Below are 21,392 nucleotides of genomic sequence, written 5' to 3' on the forward strand. Positions count from 1 at the left end.
TGATGCTGTGCAGTTACGTGCTCCGTGCTCCTTCTTTACACACCTCCTTGGCAGTGCAGAATTTCTATCACAGCAGCTAGTAATCCCAGAGCCGTGTGTCTCCCTGCCAGCACTCCAGCTCCCAGCCATATCGCCCCAGCCCCAGCACGGAAGGAGACAGATGGGAGGGAGTTTTCAAGTGTGCGGCAATTCAGATAAACCATGAGGTGAGTGTCTGCAAGAGATATCTTACACGCACGCACAACAGCCCTCCCCCGGGGACCGGCCGGCTCTTGTGTGTGCTGTGCCGTCTGCTATGTGCCTCAGGTAGGTGCACATTACTTGGATTGTGCCTTTGTGTGAGCTGAGCTGTGTATGTGTGAGCGACTATGCATTTTCATATGCCCAAACTGTGTGCGTGTGTAAGAGTGAGACACTGTGCATATAGGCATGTTCCACTGTGTGTGTGCGTGTGTCTGAACACATGCATGTGCCCTGACACTGGTGTGGGAATAGTTGTGTCTACCAGCCTGTTCGGTTGCATATGTGATTGCCTCTGCAGCCGTGTGTGTGGGTGTTGCTGCAGCCGCATGAGGACACAATGGGGTGGGCACAGTGCACAGTTGCAACTGCACGACTGGCTGGCTGCGGCTGTGCTGTTGCAGCTCCCAGTTGTGCAGCTGCGTGTGCTGGTGCAGCTGTGCCGTCGCAGGCGTGAGTGGATGCCGTCGTGCAATCCGAATGGCGTGTGCAGCTCCAGCTATGCCCTGGGCGTGTTCGTGCAGCTCCAGGAGCCCGTTGCGGGCAGGGGCGCTGGAACAATCTGTGTAGCGGGGGTGCTGAGAGCCATTGAACCAAACTGTAAACTCTGTATATGATGGAAACCGCTTCAAGCCAGGGGGTGCAGCAGGACCCCCCTAGTTCCAGCACCTCTGGTTGCATGGTTGCGGCTGTTGGCTCTTGGCAGTCTCCTGGTGTATGGGCACAGCCCAATCACTTGCATGCACCACTGTAGCAGCAGTTTCCTGTGGGCATGTGGGTGACTGGGCAGTGTGGTTAGGAGGGCTCTGCATGCCCCCCAACCCTCAGCTGTTGCCATGGCCAGGAAATAGCTAATCCCTCCCCCAGCCTGAGACGCCCAGGGAGTCATGGCCACATGGCGACCCTGGAGCCCTGCAGGGCTGAGCCCATCAACAGATACTCACCTCAGTGCATACACACGCTACACCCCACACGTTTCCCTGTGCATAGACACACACACAGTCTCCTTGGACACACCCCATGCACGTCCCTGTGCATAGACACACACTGAGCCTACCCAGAGATCCACACATTTTGCCCAGCCATCCGCCTTATCAATAACTTTGCCACAGGATGCCCCCCTCCCTTTCCCCCATGCCGTTTCATTCCAGCCACTCACCAAATCTACACAGACAGGAGGACGCCCTTGGGGGTACCTCTAACCTGCCTCCCAGAGGGAAGAGCCAGCAGCAGAGGAGGGCCGGGGCACAGCTCACAGCTCAGGGAATGATACATAACAGGACAAATGGAAAGAGGTGGGGAGACAGACCTCCTCCCGCAACACACCAAGGATCCGCTACTTCCGTCATTACTGGCTCCCCGCTACCGGGGTGTTACGTGGACTGAACGACCACAAGGTGCACCCCATACTGGGAATCGGAGGGCTGACTGCAAGCACCTGAGAAACCACATGGCACTGTCCCTCTCCTGGCCTCAGTTTCCCCATCTGGAAATGGGAGAGGATAAAACATCCACGGTCAGAGCAGACTGGGACCGCCTCCCACTGTATGTCTGAGCAGTGATGGGGGTCCCGATCTGGGTTGGGGTCTGTGCAGCGCCCTCTTGCATTAGTGGCTGAATTTCAACACTGGGTAAGCAATTTCTGTATACAGAGCTGCTACAACCCGCTCCAGAAGCAGCTGCATCTATGCACAGGGCCATGGTTCCCTATATAAACAGCCCCCCCACCCAACCCCAGAGGCAGCTGCATGCAGGGCAGCGTCATCTGTCAGCCCTGCCTGTCCCACAATAGCCATTTTCCTTCCAGAACCTCCTGATTAAAATCAATCAGAGCCTTTTGTATATTAATGGCCTCTCGTTTGTATTGAATGCATCATTAATGTTAACGATCCCTGGGAGCCCCCCCTCCCCTCACCCGGGCGGGACATATTAATTGCTCACGTCCTAATTAAATATTGAGGCTGGGAATTGGCTCTCTCCAAACAGGCTGGGGGAGACTGATTGCAATGCAGGGACTGGCACATGGTGCCACCGAGCAGTATGTCCACCGCTACGCAACCACAATCACAATAACCCACACACAATCACAACCACCTAGAGCTACACAACTGGAATCCACAAACACACAATCACTATCATATAGACATTATCACATGCACAATCAATCACACAACAATGCAAACACAAAACCTCACAATCAGCCATGTGCACAATCTCCCACAGAGAGACAATCCCACAGACATGTATCAAGATAGTCCTAGTCACAGACTGTCACACCCACAAATATCCACAATCACACAGTCACACCCACAGACACATACAGTCACACTAGAGATAAAAGCATACACTCAATCACACCCACAGGCAGAGACACAAACACGCTATCACATTAGAGACAATTACATGATGCTCTCACACACAAGAAAACAGTCTCCCACATGCACAGTCACACGTGCTTATACACACACCTTATCAAACCTGAGATACAATCACATGTATGTTTCACTCAGTGACACACACTATCACACTCACATAGTGACAGTCACACACAGTCACAGTGACACATGTGCATGCAGTGCCTCTCTCTCTCTCTCTCTCTCACACACAAACTTTCCCAACTACCCCCCACAGTGAAGGACTCAGCCTCTGGCTCCGCGTCACCATGACCCCTGAATTACACCCCCTCCCAGACACTACACCAGAGAGACACCACCCTGAAAACCAGTCCAAATAGGTGGTGGACAAAGAGCCTGCCAACCAATGAAGTGGGGCTTAAGGGGAGTGGGGTTGGGAGCCAGGAGTCCTGGGTTCTATTCCCAGCTCTAGGAGGGGAGTGGGGTCTAGTGGTAAGAGCAGAGGGGCTTGGAGTCAGGACTCCTGGATTTTATCCACGGCTCTGGGTATATCACACAGCTTCCAATGCTCAGCCCAGAAAGACGTGACTGCGGGCAGCAGGGCCAAGGAGATGGAACAGAGCCGGATCAGCATGTGCTTCATGCTCCCTAGAGTGAGACTAAGATGATGTCCCTGCAACGGAGCAGGGGGAAGCAAGAAGCGGGAAGGAGAGAATACCTAGAGTATGCTCATCTCTGGCATGTAGCCACCAGGGGGTTGGGGTGAGTCAGCTGCTTGGAGGATCCCTGTATAAACAGCCCTCACACCACACCCCAGAGCCAGCCGCATCTCAGTGCCAGGCAACAAATCCCTGTATAAACAGCTCCCAAGCCCCACCCCACAGCCAGCTGCACCTTAGCTCTGAGTGAGGGATCCCTGTATGAACAACTGCCTCTACTCCATTGGGTGCCTGGAGTAGAGGCCCCTGGCCTGGATATGGCAGAGGTTAACAGCACAAGGGCATGGAGGGGGGAAGTGCACATCAAGTCAGTGGAAGAGCTGGGGATACAACCCCCCAGGAACCCTGACACTCAACCCAATTCCCCCCGCCCCCCTCCACACACACACACACACACACACACACACACACACACACACACTCTAACCACTAGGCACCACTCCCCTCCCAGAGCCAGATATAGAAACCAGGAATCCTGGCTCCCAGTCACCACTAATCTAACTACTAAATAATCCTACCTTCTCTTAAACAATTGAGATATAAATTGTTTCGCTAGGAGACACACAAACAGGGTTATCTCACCCAGAGCTGAGATGCAGCTGCCTCTGGGGTGAAGCACACCAGGTGTTTATCATCCTCACATCAAGGGGAGAATTGTTAGGGAGAATTCTGCTCTTGGAGGCAGTGCTAGGACATGCAGTAGTGCTGGGAGTGGGGAAGGTAGCCGAATAGGGGTGCTCTCCCCTGGCAGTAAGTGCTGACCCCAGCATGGCACTAGGGGGCACTGTGCTGCTGGAAGGGTCTTTCTTTCACATGAGATTTAAACCAAGGACCTGACTGTTCTGGGTCATTAAATATCCTCTAGCACTTTTCCCATGAGTCCTGCTGCAAACCCTAGCTTCCTGGCTAAATCCCAGCCCAGAGAAATCTGCCTCCCTAAAATTCCCTCCTGCGCTTTCTATCAGATACAAAGTTTCCTCCATTCAGTTCCTGTGCTAAACTAGCCTGTAACGCTGTTTTTAACTAGCTCGCGTGTCCCACCCCAGAGGCAACTGCATCTCAGCGCTGGGGAGGGGTCCCTGTATAAACAGCCCTCACGCCCCACCCCAGAGGCAGCTGCATCTCAGCACTGGCAGAGGGATCCCTGTATAAACTGTCCCCACGCCCCATCCCAGAGGTAGCTACATTTGGAGAGGGGTCTCTGTATAAACAGGGCCCAGACCCCACCCCAGACACGGCTGCATCTCAGCCTCAGGAGAGTGGAACACTTGACTGCAGAGAAGCATGAGGTGGACCCGTGGGGAGCTGTCTCTCTGGGGGCGGTAGGTTGCACTGACCTTTCGATGTGTGCTGCACCTCACCGGCTCCTCTCCCTTCCCCCCCTTCCGAGTACAGAATGGACCCTACTGGAAAAGCAGAACCACAGGATTAGGGAGCAGGCACTAACAACCCTCCCACCAGATACTCCCATTATCACACTGCAGCTGCTGGGACACCCTCCCCAGCCACCACAGAATACCCGCACACAGCCACAGGGCTGGGGAAATGGCAGGAGGTTTGTTATTGTAGAGTCTCTCCTAAGCACTGGACCCTGGTTTATTATTGTAGAGTCTCTCCTAAGCACTGGACCCTGGTTTATTATTGTAGAGTCTGGTAAACCAGCCCAGGTATCTACCCACAATCTCAAGAGCCTCAGGATTTCAGCCCCACTTTGACCCCGCAGAACAGCACCCACAGCAGGCCTAGCCCTTACCCAGCTCTCCCAGCCCCAGCTCTCACTCTTAGCTAACCCGCCTGCCACCTCCCTCCAGCTCATCAGCCAAGCCCCTCTCCCTAAAAGGGCCAGCCCACCCTGTGATGGGCTTTTCCTGAGTGCAGGGGGGAGGAGGTTGCTGAAGGGTCACAAGCTGGGACTGCGGCTAGGGACTGCAGGGCAAGGCCTCTCAGATTGCCCCTATGCACCTGACAAACAAATAGAGGGAGGAGAAGATTAGTCTGCACCTCTGTCCCACCCCCGCCTCTCCCTGCGACCCTGGGGGCAGGATACAGCAAGTCTCAAGGCCCGGGAACCAGGGGGCACTGGCCCATCACCCCCACTCCCCACCTAAGCTTTGGGGCACCCTGCTACACCCGGTGACACTTCAGATCGCTTTGGGATATTGTGTAATCCCCAAACCATCCCCCATCAGCCCTGCTCAGAGACAGCAAAGGGGGAGTGTTGATCCTTCAGGGAAGGTTGGGACACACGCTCCTGCACCTCCATGCCTGGTGGGAGATCCCTGTATAAACAGCCCCCACATCCGACCCCAGAGGTGGCTGCATCTCAGCACTGGGTGAGGGACCCGTGTATAAACAGTCCCCACGCTCCACCCCAGAGGCAGCTGCATCTCAGCACCAGAGGAGGGCTAACCGAGTTGAACAGGCATCTCCACTGCTTCCTATCCCCCTCATGGCTCATGTTGGCCAATTCCCCAGGTGTGTCTGCCCCTTCAGGCCGGGATGTGGGGCATCTGGCACTGGGAGCAGTAGCAGCCAGAGGCAAAAATGCTGAGCACAAGGCAGAGTGGGGGGATCAGTGAGATAGAGCACAAGCGAGGAGTTCAGTATCACAGAGAGCGAGCCTGAGGGGGGGTCAGTGTGAGAGAGCGAAAGCCAGCAGGGAGTCAGTGTGAGATAGAATAAGCAGGGGAAGGTCAGTGTGACTGTGCAAGCGGAGGGGTCACGAAGATGATGGAGACAGAGGGCGCAAGCTGGGGGGTGGGGGGTGTTCTGGGAGATGAAGGGGATAGAGGGTGCGAGTGTGGGGGTTCAGGGAGATGAAGGAGACAGAGGGTGCGAATGTGGGGGAGTTTCTGGGAGACGAGGATGCGAGCGGGGGGCTCAGGGAGATGAAGGAGACAGACGGTGCGAGCTGGGGGGAGTTTCTGGAAGATGAGGGAGACAGAGGGCTCGGGGGGGGCGGGGAGTTCAGGGAGAGGAACGAGACAGAGGGCACAAGCTGGGGGGGTTTCAGGGAGACATGGGAGACAGAGGTCGCGAGCGGGGGGGTTCAGGGAGATGAAGGAGACAGCGGGTGTGGGGGGGGGTTCAGGAGGACAAGGGAGACAGAGAGCTCGAGCAGGAAGGAAAGAGGTGGAGGAAAGGAAGTATCAGAAAAAAAAAAGATTGAAAAAATGAGAAAGACAGGAGAGAATGTACGAATGAATCAAGGATTGGAAAGAAAGGCAGAAGGAATGAAGAAATAAGGAAGAAAGAACTAAGCCAAAAACCGAATGGATACAGTAGAAAGGAGGAAGAAAGGAGTAAACGAGTGAGTGCATCGAAGAACAAAGAAGGAATGTGAGAGTGAACCTAAGAAAACGAAGGAATGAAAGAATGAATGAATCAGAAAGAAGAGGGAGGCCAAAGTCAGAGATGCCTGTGGACGGGCGGGCAGGCAGGTGCCCTGGGGCAGGAAGGAGCAAATGGCAGAGGCATGTGCAGCAAGGGGAGAGCAGTAGGGGGAGGAAATCGGGGGGCAGTGAAGCTGACCTGAGTAGCTCCGAGGGGTCGGACTGCCTCCGCAGTCCTGAAGAATGGGGATGATGTGCTGCCTTACCCTCACTCATCTGCTCAAACCTGCCCAACTCACTCCATTGGCAGCAGGGCCTGAATGGGGAGGTAGAGGGGGGAAGGGACTGGCCCAGAGCAACCAAGTGCAACAACTGAAGAAGAACCCAGGAATCCTGCCTCCCAGTCCCCGCCTCTCTGCTCCAGCACACTGGAGCCCAGGCCCCTCTCAGATGTGGGGATAGAACACAGGAGTCCTGGCACCCAGCCCCCTGCTCTAACCCCCTAGTCGAAGTGACAGATTCCCCGGTGTAATTCAGGAGTAGCCATGTTGGGTTATCCCAATTCAGAACCAGTGTGAGGGGGGATCTGGCCTTAGGACTGACTGGGAGAGGCTGGGGTATGCACTGGGGCCCTGGGTACTCCCCAATCCCATCCCCCAGAGTGGGGAAGCAGGCATGGGGGGCAGGAAGAAGGGGGGTTAGAGACCCAGGAAGAGGGAAGACTAGAGACAGATAGGTAAAGAAACAGGACGGTGCTCTGACTGCCCCTCCCCCTCATCCTGAGGGCAGTGAGGGAGAGTAGATGGGGAAAGTGGGGCAGGGAGATGTCCCCTCACTTGGGTGAGTTGCAGCCCTGTGGGATACAGCCCCCCAGCACAGAACATGCATCTGGAAATGCTGGAGGAATGCTCCTTCCCCAAAACTATTCACACCATGGACCCAGCCACCCCACAGACTTCTACATACCTCAGACCTTCACGATACAGGCTAACTACCCCACCACCACCCCCTACACCATCCCTCAGCCAGACACCACCCCCCACCCGGGATTGCTCCATCCCCCAGCCAGAAACCCCCCTACAAGATCCGCCAGGGATTACACCATCCCTCCCGCCCAGAGACCCCCCTACAGCATCCCCCTAGGATTACACCATCCACCCCCAGCCAGAAACCCCCCTACAACATCCACCTGGGATTACACCATCCCCCCACGGCGAGAACCCCCCCCCCTACAGCATCCCCCTGGGATTACACCATCCCTTGACCAGAGACCCCCCCGCCACAGCATCCTGCTGGGATTACTCCATCCCCCTGGCCAGACACAGCCCCCCACACCATCCATAAGAACGGCCATACTGGGTCAGGCCAATGGTCCATCTAGCCTGGCGTCCTGTCTGCCGACGGTGGCTAATGCCAGGTGCTTCAGAGGGAATGAACAGAACAGGGCAATCATCAAGTGATCCAACCATCCCCTATCGTTCAGTTCCAGGTTCTAGCCGTCAGAGGCTTAGGGACAACCTGAGCATGAGGCTGCACCCCAGACCATCTTGGCTAATAGCCACCGATGGACCTATCCTCCATGAGTGTATCGAATTCTTTTTTGAACCCTGTTATAGTTTTGGCCTTTACAACTTCCCCTGGCACCGAGTTCCACAGGCTGACTGTGCATTGTGTGAAGTAGTACTGCCTTGTGTTTGTTTTAACCCTGCTGCCTAATACACCTTCCCTCAACCAGAGTCCCCCCCACACCATCCCCCTGGCCAGAGATCCCATTCCCCCGGGGATTACGCCATGCCCCAGCAGGAGACCCCCCCACCCCATAGAATCATAGAATCATAGAATATCAGGGTTGGAAGGGACCCCAGAAGGTCATCTAGTCCAACCCCCTGCTCGAAGCAGGACCAATTCCCAGTTAAATCATCCCAGCCAGGGCTTTGTCAAGCCTGACCTTAAAAACCTCTAAGGAAGGAGATTCTACCACCTCCCTAGGTAACGCATTCCAGTGTTTCACCACCCTCTTAGTGAAAAAGTTTTTCCTAATATCCAATCTAAACCTCCCCCATTGCAACTTGAGACCATTACTCCTCGTTCTGTCATCTGCTACCATTGAGAACAGTCTAGAGCCATCCTCTTTGGAACCCCCTTTCAGGTAGTTGAAAGCAGCTATCAAATCCCCCCTCATTCTTCTCTTCTGCAGACTAAACAATCCCAGCTCCCTCAGCCTCTCCTCATAAGTCATGTGCTCTAGACCCCTAATCATTTTTGTTGCCCTTCGCTGGACTCTCTCCAATTTATCCACATCCTTCTTGTAGTGTGGGGCCCAAAACTGGACACAGTACTCCAGATGAGGCCTCACCAGTGTCGAATAGAGGGGAACGATCACATCCCTCGATCTGCTGGCTATGCCCCTACTTATACATCCCAAAATGCCATTGGCCTTCTTGGCAACAAGGGCACACTGTTGACTCATATCCAGCTTCTCGTCCACTGTCACCCCTAGGTCCTTTTCCGCAGAACTGCTGCCTAGCCATTCGGTCCCTAGTCTGTAGCGGTGCATTGGATTCTTCCATCCTAAGTGCAGGACCCTGCACTTATCCTTATTGAACCTCATCAGATTTCTTTTGGCCCAATCCTCCAATTTGTCCATGCCCAGCCCTGACCAGAGATCCCATTCCCCAGGGGATTACACCATGCCCCAGCCACAGACACTCCCCCACATCTTCCCCCAGGATTACTCCATCCCCCCCCCCGGCCAGACACACATACTCTATGGCCATCTCTCCCCCTCCCTGGGGTACCTCCCTGCCCCTACAGCCAGACGTCCCTACAGCCATTTCCTCTCTGTCCCTCTACCCATTACCTCCCAGCCAGAGACAGCCCCAGCCATCTCCCCCTCCCTGGATAACCGTGTCCACGATAGAGTCCCCCCAGCCCAGGTGTGTTGACACATGAGGGCCTGTGGACCTGGGACCCAGTGCCCTGAATGCCCTCATCACCCTGCTCCAGGGACCCTGTCTGGGAAGTATGCAGGGGAGGGTGTGGAGCCACCGGGCGTTGCTGGGTGTTATCAGGGGTTGGGATAGGGGCACACATCAGATATTAGAACAGGGAGATGGTGGGGCCCTGTTGAAAGTGGGATGGGGGAACCCCTGGGCGTTACTGGGAGCAACATGAGCTCACACTGGGTGTGATGGGAAGATGTCCCATACCACATGTATGATCGGGGAGCGTTAGCGGTAGGGGGCTAAGCAGGATCCAAGCAATGGGCCCCTCCCCCCACTTTTCCTGTGATGGGGCATCTCAAGAATCCCCAGAGGAATGTGCTGTCCTGCCGTAGTGCCCCAGACAGCATTGGGGGGGGGTACCTCTCTGTCAACCCCACAACCCCTGCACAGGAAGCACCTGCCCCAGGAGAGCCCATTCACACTCTGAGCTGCAGCTCTCCTAGAACCAGGTCCCAAAGAGCCCCAACCACGTTGTGTGACTAATGAGCTGTGGCTGGGCCTAGCCCATCCGACAGCCAATCCCTCTCCCTGTCCAGGCTGGTTACTAGGCGTCAAAAAAGACTACTGTTTTATCCATAGTTAGGTAGGCTCCCAGAGCCAGGATAAAACCCAGGAGTCCTGGATCCAGGCTCCCACTGCAGCTCTAACCCAGGGGTTCTCAAACTGGGGGTCGGGGCCCCTCAAGGGGTCGCGAGTTTATTACACAAGGGGTCTGAGCTGTCAGCCTCCACCTCAAACCCCGCTTTGCCGCCAGCATTTATAATGGTGTTAAATATATTTTAAAAGTGTTTTTAATTTATAAGGGGGGGTCGCACTCAGAGGCTTGCTATGTGAAAGGGGTCACCAGTACAAAAGTTTGAGAACCACTGCACTAATCCACTCTATCCCCCTCCCCCTGTACTGCTGAGACACACATGGACACCATCACTTCTGAATTTGTGTCCGTACTGTCAGGACCAGGACACACACGCCCTCATGTCTGACTGAGGGTCCGTACAGCCGGAATGCACCCCCACCCCTGTGTGTTAGAATCAGAGTCTGTGCCACCAGGATGCAGAGGCCAGCCCCCATGTGAATGGGAAGGTCCATATCGTTGACACACGCAGGCCCTCATGTAGGAGCACAAGGGTGCGTACCACCGCGATACACACATATCTGCTCTTATGACTGTACTGCTGGAACAGAGAAGCATGCTCTCATGTCTCAGATCAAGGGTCCACAGCTCCATGACACACCGGCCTTTGTGTGTGCATGTGCGGGTCAGGACCACTGGGAGACACACACACCCTCATATCTAACAACAAGGGTCCATATCCATCAGATCACAGACACATGAACTTGTGTATGAGTGTGAGGTACCTTTTGCTGGGACACACATGCAAATCCTCATGTTTCACTGCGCCAGTCTGTACCACCAAGTCACACACGTACACTCTCATGTCCCTACAGCCAGGACACACATGCAGACGATCTCAGGGCAAGGGTCTGTACCACTTATGCTTGCACGCACGCACGCCCTCCTGTGTGTGTGCAAGGGTCTGTAGTGCCAGGACACACACACACACTTTCGTGTTTGACTGGGAGCTTATGTCCCACCTGCCAGGCAACACACCAATGTGAGAATTTGTGCTGCCAGGACACACCGCCTTTGTGTGTCACTGCAGGGGCCCGTACCCCCGGGACACACGCACATGCCCTCATATCCTTGGTGGTTCTCAGGATGCTTCATCATGGGGGAGTCGGGGGAGGGGCCCATTGCTTGGGTCCTGCTCAGCCCCCTACAGATAACCCTCCCCCAATCATACCCCAGCATAGGACACGCCCCCATGTAACCCGTAGCGTGGGTCCTTGTTACTGCAGTAACGCCCAAAGGTTCCCGCATCTCTCTGTCGACAGGGTTCCACTGTCTTCCTGATGTGTTTCCCTACCCCAACCCGATAACACCCAGCCTGATGCCCCTAGCAACGCCCGGTGGCTCCACACCCACTCCCACTTCCCAGACAGGGTCCCTGGAGCAGGTGACAGTGACATTCAGGGCATTGGGGGCCCAGGTGACACAGACCTGGGTGTGAACACAAGGGGGCACACCACGAGCTTGGGGGTTGTCTCTGGAGGAGGTGGAGGGTGTTATGGGGGGAGGTGGCCGTGGGGGGGGGTCTCTTTATGAGGAAAGATGGAGGTGGGGGAGGGCAGGGGTTCGTGTGGATGCTGAGATAGAGAGCTATCTGGGGGGTGGGGAAATAGCAATGGGGGGGATGTCCCTGGATGGTGAGATTATCTGGGGGTGAGACAGCCGAAGGGGGGGTGCTCTAGATAGGGGTAGGGAGTTATGCGGGGGGGGGCTTCCATGGGGGGGTGTCTCTGGATGGGGAGTAGGGGGCTATCTGATGGGGGGAGATGGCAATGGGGGTATCACTGGATGAAGATTATCAGGGGGCAGATGGTCATGGGGCTGTCTCTGAATGAGGACAGGGGGTTATCCAGGGGTGAGGGAGATGCCTGTGGGGTTATCTCTGGATTCGTACACCCTCAACTTGAATACTGTGTGCACTTCTGGTCACCCCATCTCAAAAAAGAGATAGTAGAACTGGGAAAAGTACAGAGAAAGGCAACAAAAATTATTAGGGGGATGGAACAGCTTCTGTATGAGGAGAGATTAAAGAGATTGGTGTGGAGAAAGTTATTTACCCCTTTCATAACCCTTCCCTACCTAGCACAGGAACCTCGGGGCAGCAGGTTTAAAACAAACACAGGTCAGTACTACTTCACACAACACACAGTCCGTCGGGGTTAGGGGATGTTGTGAAGGCCAAAAGTTGAACAGGGTTCAAAAAATAATTTGATAAATTCATGGAGGATAGGTCCATCAATGGCTATTAGCCAGGATGGGCAGGGATGCAATTCCATGCTTGGGGTGTCCCCAAGCCTCCAATTGCCTGAAGCTCGGACTGGACGACAGGGGGTGGATCACTCTGTAATTTCCCTGTTCTGTTCATTCCCTCTGAAACATCGGATACCAGCCACTGTCAGAAGACAGGATACTGGGCTATATGGACCATTGGTCTAACCCAGCATGGCTGTTCTTATGATGGTGGGAGGTAGTTATCTGGGGAGGGAGATGGCTGTGGGGGGTATCTCTGGATGTGCGGGGTAATGGGCTATCCAGGAGTGGGAGATGGCAATGGGGGGTTGTGACAAAGTGAGAATTTTCTGTAATATTTTGTGACCCCTGTGTGTGCTTCAGTTTCCCTTATATGTTGCACTGTTACCCAGTGAGGGAAAAGGGGATTAAGTTTGTCTCAGGGAAGACTAAGAGACACAGGGGCAAGTGACACCTCCCTGTCTGGGTGGAATGAACAGAGCCCTCCAGGAACCAGCTGTAACCGACCCAGAACAACAAGGGGCCAGAGAGACCAGGCCAGCCCCAGTGACTCAAAGATCCACACTCCCAGCAGAGAAGCTGAGCCCAGACCCCAGTTGGAGAAGAAAGGACTGGGAGGGGGAGCTGGAGGTGAAGCGCTGGCTGCTGGAGGAAGCTGGCAGCTCCCACCTGGGAACAGACCGAGGCGGGCAGACAGACAGACAGAGCCTGACCCCAGGGCTGGGCTCAGGGCTGAGCTGAATGGACTGTGCTTTAACCTTCAGCTCTCTGTGCTAAGCCACAGGCTGCCTCTGCTGGCGCCAGGTGACTAATAAACCGGCTGCCCTGGGGACACTGCTCGAGGGTCACTGGAAATGCCGGCTGAGGGGCATCAGTCCTGAGGGGTGGCCAAGGCTCTGCCAGGAGCCTGTCTCAGCTGGACTCGCTGGGCAGAGCTCAGGGGGGAAAGCAGAAGGGCTGGACCCCAGAGGGTCAGTCTCAGCAGGTGGGAGGCCACGTGGCCTGCCCTGGAGGAACAGTGAGAGCCCTGGGGTCTGGCACTTTATCCAAGAGACTGTTCCAAAGCCAGAGGTGTAGCCTGTGGATCCGTAACAGGGGGGCTGTCTGGCTGTGAGGGTGGGGATATCTGGGAGGGGAGAGATGGCCATGGGGGGGTGTCCCTGGAAGGTGGGGTCATCAGAGGGGCAGGGAAAGATGGCCATAGGGTATGCCTGGGTGAAAGAGGGCGGCTGTGGGGGTGTCTAGGGCAGTCTCTGTGCTGGGGAGGGCAAATGGCCATGGAGGATTTCTCTGGTTGGGGGGGTGGGGGGGACATGTATTATAGAAAGGGAGTGGAGGGGAAGATGGCCATGGGGGTTTCTCTGGATGTGGGGAGAGGTTATCTGGCAGGGGGGAGAGAGATGGCTGTGGGGCACATCTGTGGATGGGGGAGGGATATAGCTACTGGAGTGGTCTCTGAATGGCTTTCTTTTTGGGGGGAAGGAACCATCCATGCAGGGATAAAGGTGTAGGGAGGCATCTGGCTGGAGGCAGGGGGAAATATCGGGGAGATAGACAGAGGATGTTTGTGCCTGGCAGGGGGATTATCCCAAGAAGAGGGGATGGGTGTAGGGGTGTCTCTTTCTCAGACTCATAGACCATCTTGATCATCTAGTCTGGCCTCATGCATATTGCAGGTCACAGAACCTCTCCCAGCCACTCCTGTAATAGACCCATAACCTCTGACTGAGTTACTGAAGTCCTCAAATCATGGTTTAAAGACTTCACATTACAGAGAATCCACCACTGACACTAGTTTACACCTGCAAGTGACCCGTGACCCATGCTCCAGAGGAAGGCGAAAACCCCCAAGGGTCTCTGCCAATCTGACCTAGAGGAAAATTCGTTCCCGACCCACATCTGGTGATCAGTTAGACCCTGAGCATGCGGGCAAGACTCACCAAACAGACACCTGGGAACAAATTCTCTGAAGTAACTCAGAGCCCTCCCCATCTAGCGTCCCATCTCTGGCCGTTGGGGATATTTGCTACTGGCAGTCACCAATGGGCCACACGCCATTGTAGGCAGTCCTGTCATTCCATCTCCTCCATAAACTTATCAAACTCAGTCTTGAAGCCAGTTAGGTTTTTTTGCCCCCACTGCTCCCCTTGGAAGGCTGTTCCAGAACTTCCCTCTTCTGATGGCTAGAAACCTTCAACTGATTTCGAGCCTAAACTTGTCGATGGCCAGTTTATAGCCATTTGTTCTTGTGTTCTTGGTGCTTAACTTAAATAACTCCTCTCCCTCCCTGGTATTTATCCCTCTGATGCATTTATACAGAGCAATCATATCTCCCCTCAGCCTTCTTTTGGTTAAGTCAAACAAGCCAAGCTCTTTGAGTCTCCTCTCAAAAGGTAGGTTTTCCATTCATCTGATCATCCTAGTAGCCCTTCTCTGCACCTGTTCCAGTTTGAATCCATCTTTCTTAAACATGCAAGACCAGAACTGCACACAGTAGTCCAGATGAGGTCTCACCAGTGCCTTGTATAACACTTCCCTGTCTCTACTGGAAATACCTCACCTGATGCATCCTAGGACTGCATCCCTTTTCACGGCCCCATCACATTGACAGCTCATAGTCATTCTGTAATGAACCAATACACACAGGTCTTTCTCCTCCTCTGTCACTTCCAACTAATACGTCCCCAACTTATAGCAAAAATTCTAGTGGTTATTCCCTAAATGCATGACCTTGCATTTTGCACTAGTAAATTTCATCCCATTTTTATTACTCCAGTTTACAAGGTCATCCAGATCTTCTTGTACTATATTCTGGTCCTCCTCCAAATTGTCATTACCTCCCAACTTTGTGTCATCCGCAAATTTTATTAGCACATTCCCACTTTTTGTGCCAAGATCAGTAATAAAACTGATACATAAGATTGGTCCCAGGACCGATCCCTGAGGAACTCCACTAGTAACCTCCCTCCAGCCTGACAGTTCACCTTTCAGCATGACCCACTGTAGTCTCCCCTTTAACCAGTTCCTTATACACCTTTCAATTTTCACATTAATCCACATCTTCTCCAATTTAACTAATACTTTCCTGTGTGGAACTGTATCCAGGTAGATTAGATCTACTGCATTTTCTTTGTCTAAAAAATCAGTTATCCTCTCAATATAACTTCTCATGGTCTGGCACGCTCTACCTTTTGTAAAACCATGTATTTTATCCAAATTACCATTCATCTCTATGTCCTTAACTACTTTCTCTTTCAAAATTTGTTCCAAGACCTTGCATACAATTGTGATCAAACTAACAGGCCGGTAGTTTCCTGGATCACTTTTTTTCCCTTTCTTAAAAATAGGAACTATATTAGCAATTGTCCAGCCATAGGGTATGAACCCCAAGTTTAGATTCATTAAAAATCCTTGTTATTGGGCTTGCAATTTCATGTCCCAGTTCCTTTAATACTCTTGGATGGAGATTATCTTCTCCCGTCCCACCCCGCCGATTTAGTCCCATTAAGCTGTTTGAGTCTGACTTCCACCTTGGATGTGGTAATTTCTACCTCCGTATCCTCATTGCCATTAGCCACCCTGCCACACCCCAAGCTCTTCATAAGGGGGTGTTATCCTAGTGGCGAGTTAGCCTGCATATTGAAGGTTTGAGGTATGAAGGAGTCTCAGGGGTAGCTGAGTCCATGGAAGAAAAAACGGTTACTAACCTTTTGTAACTGTTGTTCTTTGAGAAGTGTTGCTCATGTCCATTCCATGCTAGGTGTGTGCACGCCATGTGCACTGTGGCCGGAAATTTTTCCCTTAGTAGTATCTGTTGGGCTGGCTCTAGCAACCTTTGGAGCCGTGCACATATGCACTGGTATAAGGGGTGCTGCTGGCTCCACACAGCCTCTCAGTTCCTTCTTCCCGGTAACTCGGACAGAGTGGTAGGAGGGCGGGTCATGGAATGGACATGAGCAGCACATCTCGAAGAACAACAGTTAACAAAAGATTAGTAACTGTTTTTCCTTCTTCGAGTGCTTGCCCATGTCCATTCCATGCTAGGTGACTCACAAGCAGTACCTCATGAGGTGGGCTCAGAGTTCATGGACTTGCTGAGTTCAACACTGCTCTCCTGAAATGGGCATCGTCACAGGCCTGTTGGGTGATGGCCTAGTGGGATGCAAAGGTATGGGCCGACGACCAGGTCACAGCTCTGCAGATGTCCTGGATTGGGACCTGCATGAGGAAGGCTGCTGACGAAGCCGGGGCTCTTGTGGAATGAGCAGTCGCAATGGCTGGCAGTAGGACGTTGGCCTGTTCGTAGCAAGCCCAAATACAGGCAGTTATCCAGGACGAGATTCTCTGGGTTGACAGAGGTAGCCCTCCCATTCTTTCTGCTATTGCTACAACAAGTTATGTGCACTTGCGGAAGGGCTTAGTCCTCTCAACATAAAAGGCGAGGGCCCGCCTAACATCCAACATATGAAGCCAACATTCCTCAGAGGTCTTGTGAGGTTTTGGGAAGAAGACAGTAGAAAAATGACCTAGTTGGTGTGGAATTGTGACACCACCTTTGGCAGGAAGGCCGGATGGTGGCGCAATTGGATCTTGTCCTTGAAGAACACCGTGTAAGGTGGCTCTGACGTAAGGGCCCTGATCTCAGAGACCCTTCTGGCTGAGGTTATCAGCAGCAGAAAGGCGACCTTCCAGGGGAGAAGTAGCAGGGAGCACAATGCTAATGGCTTGAAGGGGGGGACCCATAAGCCTCAACAGGACCAGGTTTAAGTCCCATGGAGGGCCAGTTCACGAATCTGAGGATAGTCTTTCCAAACTCTTGAGAAACTGGATGGTCATTCCGTGGGAGAACACGGCTCTGCCACTCACTGGGGGGATGGAAGGCTGAGATGGCTAATAGATGAGAGGGCCACACCTTGCTGCTTTAGGTGGAGCAAACAGTCCAAGATAGACTGAAGAGAAGACTGGGCGGGAGAGAGATCCTCTTCGGAGGCCCAACAAGTGAAACATTTCCGCTTGGCCAAGTAGGTAGCCCTGATGGAAGACTTTCTACTACCTAGCCAAGACCTGCCAAACCTGTTCCGAGCAGGCCTGTTCTTCAGGGTTCAGTCATGCAGCATCCATGCAGTTAGGTGCAGGGAGGTTCGGTTCGCATGAAGCAACTGGCCGTGGAAATTGTGAAATCAAGTCTGGGCAGGGTGGAGCTATCACCAAGAAGTCCAAAAGTGTACCAAACCAATGTTGCACGGCCACATCAGTGCTATCAGGATAACTCTTGCCTTGTCCCGTGTGATTTTTAGGAGAACCTTGTGAACCAAGGCAATCATTGTAAAGGTGTACAGTAGGTGGCCTGCCCACAAGAGCAGGAAGGCGTCAGAGAGGGAGCCTGTACTGTGCCCGTGCAGTGAACAGAACTGATGCCATTTTCTGTTCTGCCTGGTGGTGAATAGGTTCATGTGGGGAGGCCCCCACTTTTGGAAGATGACACTGATGACCTCCAGATGAAGAGACTACTTGTTGTAGAGGAAAAGGATCTTCTGAGGTGACCCACCAATATGGACGGAGATGAGACGCCTCGAGATGAATGGAGTGTCTCGCACAGAAATCCCCATAGAGCGATGGCCTCCTAACACTGGGCAGAGGATCAGGCCTCTCCTTGCTTGTTGATATAGAACATGGCTGCAGTATTGTCTGTCAGGACTTGAACCACCTTGCCTGAGACCTGGGGAAGGAATAATAGCAAGCCAGATGTACTGCCCTGAGCTCCCTGATGCTTATGTGCAGGGTGAGTTTTTCCCGCTCAGAGGCCCTGAGTCCTGAGGTTGCTGAGGTGGGCTCCCCACCCTAGGTCTGACACATCTGAGATTAAAGACACCAATGGTTGTGTGGTAACAAAGGGTATCCCCATCATTACTGATCTTGGCTCCTTCCACCAGCCCAAGAGGTGAGGACCAGGCAAGGGACTGTAAGTACTGAGTCCAAGTGGGGTCTGCTCGGGGAGTATACTGGTGCTAGCCACATCTGGAGGGGTCTGGCGCAGCCTTGCATATTGAACCACGTAAGTGCAAGCCACCATGTGACCCAGTAGCTTGAGGTAGACCTGAGCTGTTGTGATTGGGTGGTCCATGACCTTGGTACCAGGTCTGGAAGCGGGCCTCTGGCAGGAAGACCCTAGCTTGGGTCAAGTCGAGCTCTGCTCCAATAAATTCTATTCTCTGAACCGGGGCAAGAATTGACTTCTGCTCGTTGGTCAGCAGATCCAGCACTCTGGAGGTGGCTCGGAGCGTGCTGATGCTGTTCTGTACCTGAGCCTGCAACGGACCTTTGATCAGCCAGTTGTCGAGGTACAGGTAGACCTGTACACTTCGCCACCTGAGGAAGGCTGCTACAACTCCATACACTTTGTGAAAGCCCACAGGGCTGCCGATAGGCCGAAGGGAGGGCAGTGAATTGATAATAGCGTTGACCCACTACAAACCTGAGAAATCTTCCATGGCCACGGATGACAGAAATGTGAAAGTACGTGTCCTTTAAATTGAGGGCAGCATACCAGTCTAGTGGGTCCAGGAAGGGAATGATGGAGGCCAGGGAGACCATGAGAAACCTCAGTTTCTTGAGATATCTGTTGAGGTGAGACAGGTCCAGGATGGGCTGGAGCCACCCTTTTGGATTAGGAAATACTGGGAATAAAACCCCTTCCCTCTCAAGTCTTGAGGAACTTCCCCCTTAGGCAGGAGGGATTGTGCCTCCTAGACAAGGAGCTACTCATGAGAAGGGTCCCTGAAGAGGGACAGGGATGGGGGGTGGAAGAGAGGGGTGGAAAGAAACTGAAGGGTATATCTGACTGTCACTGTGCTCAGGACCCATTGGTCTGATGTTACGGATGCCCAAGCTGGGCTGAAGAGCGACAGATGGTCCAAAAATGAAGGGGGGGTGGATCTGAAATGGTGACTGGTACAGCGCCCTCGCGCACTCCTTCAGAAAGCGTACTTGGGCTCACTGGAGTATCTCTGACCCCCCAACTGGTAGGCTGAGGTGGACGGGTGTGGTTGGCATCGTTTATAACCTCTGCCTTTGCTTTTGTAGGGCTCCTCTCTTGGAGCTGCCGAGAACCAAGGAGGCTGCTGGAGCCTGAAGCGCTTTCTGGAGGCAGGTGGCGCATACAGGCCTAAAGGTCCACAGTGGCCCTCGAGTCCCTCAGTCCATCAAGTCTCATGTCTGTCTGCTCCGAGAATAGGGAGGAGCCTTCAAATGGGAGGTCCTGGATGGACTCTTGGACCCTGTGGGGAAGGCCAGAGGACTGGAGCCAGGAACTGCGCCTCATGGTGACCACGGAGGCCGTTGTCCAGTCCGCCAAGTCAGCAACCTCCAGAGCTGCCAAGATCCTGGCCGAGTTTTTACCCTCTTCTAAGAGCACGGTGAACTCCTGTCTCGACTCTTGGAGCAGGGAGTCTTTCAATTTATTCAGGGAGTCCCAGAGAATAAAATCACATCTCCCCAGCAGAGCCTGCTGATTGGCAACACACAGTTGGAGGCTACCCATGGAATAAACCTTTCTTCCAAAGAGTCCGGTTTCTTAGCATCTTTTTGTTGCAGGGTAGCACTCAACTGGCCTTGCTTCTCCCTTTCGTTCGCTACAGACCCCACCAGTACAGGTAATTGAACCTGCTTGCTGGCACATACTACTTCTTCTGTGCCCTCTTGAAGTGGGGGCCAGAGAAGGAGTCTGCCATAGGGCCTGGACTGGCCCCGTCACTGCCTCATTGATGGGCAGGGCAACCTTGGATGGAGCTGCTGCAGCCAAGATATCAATAAGGCTGGGTGATGTATCTTTGAGCTCCTCAATTTCCAAACCAAGGTTTGAAGTGATCCACTTCAGAAGGTCCTGGTGGGCCTTGAAATTGCCCTGGGGAAGTAGGCTGCTGGGACCCACAAGGGAAAAATCTCCAGCAACAGTGCATGCGGCGAGCACACACCTAGCATGGAATGGACATGAGCAAGCACTCAAAAGGAGAATATTTTGGGGGGGAGAGTTCCCCCAAGTTTGCCTGGCAGGGGACCCACTGTTAGCCCCCCTGCCTCCTCCCAAGTATGTAAAGCCAAGACACACACTATTGTCCTTCTGTCCAGTGGTGAGGATCCCTATAACCACAACACACACACACTCACTGCCTTCTCTCACAGCAAGGGTCCATACAGCCAGAACACACAAACACATTCACCCTCGTGTCTCACAGTGAGGGTCCATACAGCCAGAACACACGAACACATTCACCCTCGTGTCTCACAGTGAGGGTCCATACAATCAGAACACACATATACATCCCCCGTCATGTGTGTCGGTGAGGGTCCATATATCAGAGTCCCCCCCACACACACTCATGTCTCCCTGCAAGGGCCCCTATAGCCAGGAAACACATATACTGACCCTCTTATCTCACAGCGAGGGTTCCGGAAGCCAGAACGCACACACATACATACACATACACACAGAGACCCTCGTATTTCCCAGTGAGGATCCATATATCCAGAACAGCCACACACTCACCCTCACGTCCCACAATGAGGATCCCTATAGCCAGAACACACATACACACACACTCACTCACCCTTATGTCTCAAAATGAGGGTTCCTACAGCCAGAGCATACACACTCATGTCCCATGGCGAGGGTCCCTATAGCCAGAACATACACACATGCACACATGCACACACACACACACACACACTCACCATAGTATCTTGCGGCTAGGGTAGGGTCCCTATAGTCATAACACACACATACTCTTGCCCTCATGTGTCTTGGTGAGGATCTAATATCCGGAATACACATACACACACACTAGTGTCCCGCACTGAGGGTC

At 53.4% G+C, this 21,392-nt stretch overlaps 1 protein-coding gene and 1 long non-coding RNA gene across 30 annotated transcripts in view; one reads left to right on the forward strand and one right to left on the reverse strand.

The window, feature by feature from the left end:
- The window catches only part of NRXN2 (neurexin 2), a 253,023-nt gene that overhangs the window by 188,802 nt on the left and 42,829 nt on the right, over positions 1 to 21,392 (reverse strand). For 22 of the 29 annotated variants that reach the window (XM_074957988.1, XM_074957993.1, XM_074957992.1 and 19 more), the window contains one exon: positions 4,651 to 4,719. The exons of the other annotated variants lie outside the window; for them this stretch is intronic. In XM_074957988.1, coding sequence (XP_074814089.1) covers positions 4,651 to 4,719 — 69 coding nt within the window. The remainder of the gene's footprint in view (positions 1 to 4,650; positions 4,720 to 21,392) is intronic. 29 annotated transcript variants of the gene reach the window in all.
- On the forward strand, positions 281 to 20,049 carry LOC141990613 (uncharacterized). Its single transcript, XR_012640213.1, has 3 exons — positions 281 to 306; positions 18,786 to 18,872; positions 19,615 to 20,049. It is a non-coding gene; the product is annotated as an uncharacterized LOC141990613 (long non-coding RNA).

Source organism: Natator depressus, chromosome 7, assembly GCF_965152275.1.
Source record: "Natator depressus isolate rNatDep1 chromosome 7, rNatDep2.hap1, whole genome shotgun sequence".
NCBI lineage: Eukaryota > Metazoa > Chordata > Testudines > Cheloniidae > Natator > Natator depressus.